The 7,536-nt window shown below is 40.6% G+C and overlaps 1 protein-coding gene across 1 annotated transcript in view; it reads right to left on the bottom strand.

Annotated features, from left to right (window-relative positions):
• Positions 1–3,451: 3,451 nt before the first annotated feature.
• KLF12 (Kruppel-like factor 12) overlaps positions 3,452–7,536 on the bottom strand; it is a 507,200-nt gene continuing 503,115 nt past the window's right edge. Inside the window, exon 8 of the mRNA XM_011972015.1 lies at positions 3,452–4,848. Coding sequence (XP_011827405.1) covers positions 4,667–4,848 — 182 coding nt within the window. The 3' untranslated portion in view covers positions 3,452–4,666. The remainder of the gene's footprint in view (positions 4,849–7,536) is intronic.

Raw genomic sequence — 7,536 nt, 5'->3', positions numbered from 1 at the left:
CTTTTTCCACTATCACATATGTTACGAATACAGTAAAATATCTTCACTCTATTTTTTAAAGATGCAGTATCCTTCTATTTCATTTTCTTATGAAAATCTGGATTTCTATTGCAATTGCTCAGTAATTAGCATATTTAAAGTATCAATGGACATGGGTTACTAAACAGACATTACTCTATAATGAAACTGTGAAAATATAGCAATTTTTATGTACATTTCTTAACTATAAAATGCAGGCAGAGTCATATATAGTATTATAAGCCGGTTTCCTAATAAGGTAAGTAACTCACATTTCTAGACAGCATGGATTATTACAAATTCTTTTTAAAAAAGTTCTTTGTTGATATTTGTTAGCCCACTGGCTGCTGCATATACAGTTGTGTACACACATGTGCATGTGTTGGCGCTGTCTGTACAGGTTAAGTGGAAGGCAGTGTGGGGATGAGTAGAAATGTCATATGGAAGACATGACTTACCAAACCCCTTTCTAAACTAAAGCCAAAACAAACTGAAGAGACTTTTTTAATGGGATGCACTACCTCAGAAAAACTAAAGGGAGAGATTTGGTCAGTGATGTTTTATACTAGAATACATTTACCTGCTAAGTTTACAGGCAACACTGAAGAGCAAAATCTGAGACTGGATTATGAACTATGAATATTAAGGCTTTCTGGGCCTATTATGATTCCTAAGAGTTACCTCACATTCAGTCCCTTATGCGCAGACTGTAACATGGATGCTGGTATTCTTAACACTGCTTAATTTCTGTCAATCCTCACTATAAATGTTAAGACACCGTTAGAACAACATCATGGCTACATTTCTAAGCAGTCATAACAACATAACAAAGGCGTATTAATACATTTGAAGGCCTCACCTCACCAGATTTATTCAGTTGCAGCTTTGGTAAGTATAATAAATCAAGTACAGAATAAGGAATACTGCATCTTTATCCATATAAATGTTATCATTCTAATGAACTGATTTCAAAGTGCAGAATTATGTTTAAAACAAAAATGGCAATTTAAAGTTAAAAAGAATTGTAAAAAATGAACGCAATCTTTGCATAAACTATTCCAAATTTAAACCATAATGAAAATGGCCTCTTTAATCACCTGGAACTGGCATTTGTAAACACTGTAGCATTTCGTAAGTTCTTCTCCTGACAATCATCTTCCTTTTGCCCACTTAAGCTTTCAAGTGAATGAAAAGTGCTCATTTTTTAAAAAAGTGTGGTTTATGTTGCTGTTACTCAACTGCTTTTGAAAACAAATGTCCTATAGTGTTTTGGAGAAATGATGCCAGGCAGAAGCATAATCTTTATGGTAAAGTCATTAGAAATCTCAGTCTAACTGCCTTAATAGAACTTAAGACAAGTTATCAAGCAGGCTTCTCAGAGTCCACACACAATTGACAGAATGAGGGCAGAGGTGGATGCAGAAGCATGAATCTTTTTCCAAACAACTTAAGATCAGAGCAGGAAAAGGGATTCTTAAAACCTCAAAGGCTGAACGTCATAACTTTTCAAATACTGTAACTCCCTTGAAATCAATCCCTATACTGCAAACAGAAAATCAGGTCTACTGCAGCTGCTTAAGCTGTTAATGGCTCTATGTGTATAAGTTCCCAACCGTGCACATATCCCCAGCTGCAAACTGAACAGCTTCAAATTTAAAATCAAAGAATGCTTCTAGTTATGGAACAACTGATAAGTCCTTTAGGATTCTACTGCTCTTCTGTTGCTCACGATGCACTGTGCTTTTTGAAAGAGGCTAGAAATGGACATGAGATGAAATGGAGGCTTTTCTATGACTGAAGACATTCCATTTCTTTCTGTCCCAAACCACTTTTTCCTTTCCATGGGGAAATACTTTTAGAGAATTTGCCATATCTCAAGACAAGCTCCAAAGAAATTTCAGTTCCTGAGGCTAGACCAGGGACTCATTCACTTAATTGTGCTTAGATCCCTTCTTAGAAGTACTGATATGTCAAAAGGTGAAAATGATGGAATGCTGACAGGTTTTATCAGTTAACTTACCATCTCAGTCTGGTTTCCACTTTCAGAGGATAAGGAAAAATGTTCCCTTCCCCAAATCCATCCTATGTTATTAGAAAAGTGCAACTCATTTAGTTCTGTGCTAAATTTAAACCAAGCTGTCACTCAGGAAGCTTACCCTGCCTGTCAGTTTTATGAATTCTAAAAACCAAGTCTACCTGTAATACTCTCAAGACATCTTTCAGCAGAGAAAAGAACTGGCTCTTTTTATGAGAGCAAGCAGGACTAAATGCAAATCTACACCTCACTTGAGGGATGCACCGACTACTTGCCAACTAGGTGCTGGTACTAGTGCCAGGGGATTCATGGCTGTGTTTGTCCCTCTCTGTGTTCTCTGTCACTGACTAGTAACCAGCGCTGGGATGCATCAAGAGACCTTTTTCTATTCTGAATGGTCACAGGCAATGTGAAGTAGGAGTTGCATATAGTACAAAAAAAACTTTCCAGGTGGTAAAAAACCCACCGGTTGATGAGTAGTAGATTGTGTAGCTCAAGATGCTATTTATCACTAGAACTGCAGCCCTTGTTGGAGGGAAATTGCCTGATGAATTTTTGAGACCTGGCAGACAATATAGAGCACATATTTGTGAAGCCATAATTTGACCTGAAAATCATTACACTGTTGCTTAATGTTTTAAAAAATTCCTTTGAATACCATCCAACACAAATTGTCCTTGTTTCAATGTTCATAGTTCTCGCTTCATCAGAGTAAGATTATCTGAATTAGAAGATGATCCTAAAAAGGATAATTCTGTAACCGGAAATTATTTCAGAATGTCCGGACATTTAAAAATGAGCTAGTAATATTGTGAGGTTAATATGTGCAATTCCCAAAATCAAGTGTTTGTAATTAAAATATATTGCAAAGGTCTTTGTTGGAGACCTTTTATATCTAAGCTATAAAAAATTCTAGCAACAACAACAATAACAACAACAAAAATCTCACCAAGCCCCTCAGCCACAGAAAGCTGGAAAAAAGCCCAGCTTGTAGTGAGGACACAATATGGTAATTTTTCTGAAAGAATGCTTGTTGGTGATGTATTGCTTGTTTACTGTATATTTTGCTAGTTGCAAAAAGGTTCATAATTTTAGGGGCTGATGGAACTAACACCTTCCTCTCATCCTCCGCACAGGATGAGTGGGTTCAATATCCCTGCAGATGCCAATGCAGGACACCTGGGTCCTGATACAGTTTAGAAAATGAAATCTGTATAGAAGAACCTAGTGGAGAGTCACTTATCCTTGGCTCTCCAAGAGAGGAAACTAGCACCATGTCGGGCTTTCTATGGGAAGCATTCTCTGTCCACTGATTCAGTTCCAAGGAGAACTGACCCATTAACCGAAGAGTTAATTCCCGGCTATGCCTCCCTTGCCTTTCTAGTCACCAAATAACTGTTTTCAAACAAGAAAAGGGGAGCATAATCTTTAATTGTGGTACTCAACCAAGCTGGACAACAAACAGCAGAAAGATTACCTCAGTGCTGTAAATGGAACCAAGACATCTAAAATGCTGGGGTGTTTTTTACAATCCCTTTAGTAAGTATGAAAATTGGTAACGTGAGTCCTCAGTGAAGTTATTGTAGGAAAGTCCTTTTATTCATTATTGCTTTTCTCCTCAAGAGGCGCATTATTTCCATCTCTGCTTTGTCTGATTTTTCATGTTCACTGACTTTGCCTGGGCAGCCCCACCTCTTACCTTGGTGCCAGTGTGTCTAAGAAAGTTTTTTTCCCCCGGTTCCTTGTAATCAAATACTAGGGGCAGGAAGAGATGATGCCTAGGTGACAGAACACTGCAATTTGAAGTGGGGCAGTAGTTTTTTAGACAGGCTCTTCCTATTCAACTACAGAACACCTCTGTGCCAGTCCATGCCAGGGCAGAGACCAGGACGAGACTTCAACTGCCCCTCTGCTCGAACAGATGAACAAAACAGAATCAAAACAAAACAAAAACAATCAACGACAAACAAATGAAAGATTCAATGTTGGTTTTCTTCAGGGCATGGCAGAATGACAAGTTGCGAGTGATATCTAGTGGCCGCCATCGCGATTGCAAAGGGCTGCCTGAGTGCCCTTTCTTTGCAGGTAATGGGACCTCTCCATCTGCTTCTTCGTTTCTACTTTCATGCTGCTTGCTGGTAACAGATTGGATGTGTGTTCTAGCTTACTCAGATCGTAACTAAAATTTCTGTAAAAAGGGGTTAAGGGGTGGGATGATGAGAGATTCATCCAAATTTAAAAGGTCTTGCTCTAGCCATCAATTTGTGGTAGGTGACCTTTAAGGTATCAATAACAAAATGTCTGACAGCTCAGAAAATGTACAAGCTACAAACATCTTTAAATGGCAGAGGACACAGCACGGAAAACAATGCCTGTCTCTTCAACATTTATGTCACTGAGCTCCCAGGCCCGCGTAAAGACGGTTCTCGTGTAGTCAGGATGGGGGTTACCTTCAGACCAAAAGAAGTGTGCCTTCTTTTTCCTCCTCTGGTTTCAGACATCGTGGGATGGTGATGCCCTTTTGTGTTAACACTGTGAAGGGGATTCAGCCCTGCTGAATTGGGTGCCGCTAAGAGATCCAGCTCTTACGCTCAGCTGGACAGGTAGCATTCCTCACACCAGCATATGCCTCCGGCGGTGCAGGGCCAAATGATCTGACCGGGAAAAGCTGCGATCACAGTCCGCGCACTTGAATGGCTTCACTCCCGTGTGTTTGCGGTAATGCCTTGTCAGTTCATCCGAACGAGCGAACTTCCAGGTGCAGCCTTCCCAGGTACACTTGTAGGGTTTCTCTCCTGGAAGAAACAAAGGAACACAAGCTTTGGTGCTCCATCCATCCCTTTACCATAACAACCAGGCCGGTACTCGATTTTGGGAAACGTGTGTTCTCAATGAATTTTTCAGTTGGTAAATCTTTGTCGGGAAACCTTACCATCCCACCAGCGGGCTGGGTCAGACAGGTGAGGGTTTCAATCTCGTCTTGCCCGCTGTGACACCTGGCAAGCTAGTTAACACTGGTGTCCTCCTTTATGACTTTGCCATCAACATATCAAAAGGCATGGATTAACTGCCACTGGATATATCACCACTAGTAGACTAAAAAGAAATCATTAAAGCTTTACCCAGTTTGATTTGATTTTAAGGCTGAAAGTCACAAAGAATTCTTATGGTTAATCAGTTATGCTTTGTTTCAACATACCCCCACCACCCTTCCCTCCAACAACTGTGTATCACTTAGATGGCTTAAGGCTATTTTAAAACACAATGTCCAAGAATGTACACAAAATTTTACTGAACAATAATGTACTCTACTACCCCCAGATATCAGGTATTAAGCACATATTGCTCATAGACACCTACTTTTTGCTTGTTCTTTGGGGGAAAATCCTAGATGCCTTAATAGAGTAAAGTTTAAATACATTTTTCAGGACTTAAGAATCAGGGTAAGCCCTGAGAAATCATCACGTTGGTCCTAGAGCTAAAATTCACAGAGAAAAGCTGTCTGAAGAAGTATGTAATTTGACCGGGTCCCTCAGTCAACTTGTAAGGACAGTAAAATATGCAAAGGCTGTGCTGGGAAAAGATACACTAGCCATTGTCCAAATGAGCTCCCAGTGGGAGTGGGACAATAGTTGACCCAGGTGTGCTGTTTTCCTGGCTCTCATTCAGAATGGGAGGCCTGTCCTCATGCGACCCCACAAACACTGATCTCTTCTGCCCCTTACACCCAACTGTCTATAATGTGCTTCTTGGCCACACATGGCCTCTGGTGAAAAGAGTCTAAGATAGGGAAGGAGCTATCTGCTGTTCCCCATGCATGAAGCTACAAAGTGAGTATTGTTGACACCACTTTACAGATGAGAAAACTGAGGCTTAAGGTAGTAACATTACTCAAAGTCAGTAAAAAGACTGCATGGCTCTCAATCCAGCGCTTTTCACTATTTTACAGTGGAATGGATAATTCTTACCCTATCTAAATGTTGTCACATCCTCAGACAGAGTTAGTGTCACTTTCTTAGGTACTCTGAAATTATTCACTTCCTATTTCTATGACATCACCTATCACAATATACCATAAAGATTTCATTTAGACGCCCTTCTCTACCAGTTTCCGAATACTTGGAGATCTGGGACTACTCTGCCTCTACTATTTCAGTATCGCTGGAGCCTAGAATAGCTGCCAAGCAAGTACTTGAATGTGTTAATAAAACTGCAACACAGACACACAAATACACACACATAGGAACATATACGGGAAACTACAGGACCTTGTAAATGAGATGTGCAGGTAATGCCTACGTGGGAAAACTAGACCAAACTGGACCCAGCATTTTTCATTCAACTGTTAAATCAATGCTGTCTATGTGGATTCTTATGGGATCAAGCAGCCCTTTCAGAAGAGAGTGAATAGTTCAGGCCTGTTAAATCTAGAAATACTGATGCACTAATTGTGGCCCCAGGTTGCTCTAGGTTTTTCTGAAAGGGCTCCTTTTAAGAAAAAGCCTACTGCCTGGATTGACACCAAACCTCAACTTCTGATTCACTGTGGTTGTCCCATGGAGACAAAACTGTATTTGCATATGTGTACCGACCAAAGTTTGACAGAAATTAAACAAAAATCGGCAAAACTCCTAACTTAAAAAGATTGGAGGTCTACTATATAGTATGTATTATTACCTACATGCTTTTGTGTGTTACATGTCATGTCTACATGTTTTTGAAATTTATACTATGAGCATGGATTCTAATAAGCTGAGCTTGATATAATTCATCTTTTCAAAAATATATCCATCTTTGGTACACTGAGCTGAGCTAGTTCGATGTTGGTCACTGACAACCATTTCTTAGCTATTTCCTGTGTTGCTATGGAACCAGCTAGAGAGAGTGGAAGGCCTAGAAAGAAAACAATAAAATTTCATCTTCACTGGAGATGAGCATTGCTCAGTTGTGTAGTAGGAGGATGTGTTTCTCTCTGGGTCAGGAAGTGGCACATGGGATTAGATAAACTGGCTGGGTGTGGTTGTTTACGGCAGTAATCCCAGCACTTTGGGAGGCCGAGGTGGGAGAATCACTTCAGGCCAGGAGTTCAAGATCAGCCTGGGCAACAAAGTGACATCCTGTCTCTACAGAAATTTATTTATTTTTTTAATAAGCCAGGTTCAGTGGCATGCACCTGTAGTTCCAGCTACTGGGGAGGCTGAGGAAGAAGAATTGCTTGAGTCCAGGCCACAGTGAGCTATGACTGTGTTACTGCCCTCCAGTCTGGGTGGCAGAGTACAACCCCGAAAGAAAGAAAGAAAGAGAGGGAAGAGAGAAAAGAGAGAGGAAAGAGGAAGGGGAAGGAGGAGGGGAGGGGGAAAGAAAAGAAAAGATAAGCTGCTGGATCCTGCCCTGGACATTCCAGATAGTGGAGGAAGGGGCTCTGTAACAGGGGTGCACCTGGGGAGGAGCGGTAGACAAGAACTTCCAGGCTCATCTTAACA

This window comes from Mandrillus leucophaeus, unplaced genomic scaffold, assembly GCF_000951045.1.
Source record: "Mandrillus leucophaeus isolate KB7577 unplaced genomic scaffold, Mleu.le_1.0 Scaffold126, whole genome shotgun sequence".
Classification (NCBI taxonomy): domain Eukaryota; kingdom Metazoa; phylum Chordata; class Mammalia; order Primates; family Cercopithecidae; genus Mandrillus; species Mandrillus leucophaeus.
Note: the sequence above shows the minus strand (reverse complement) of the source record. Positions and strands in the feature narration are given on the sequence as shown.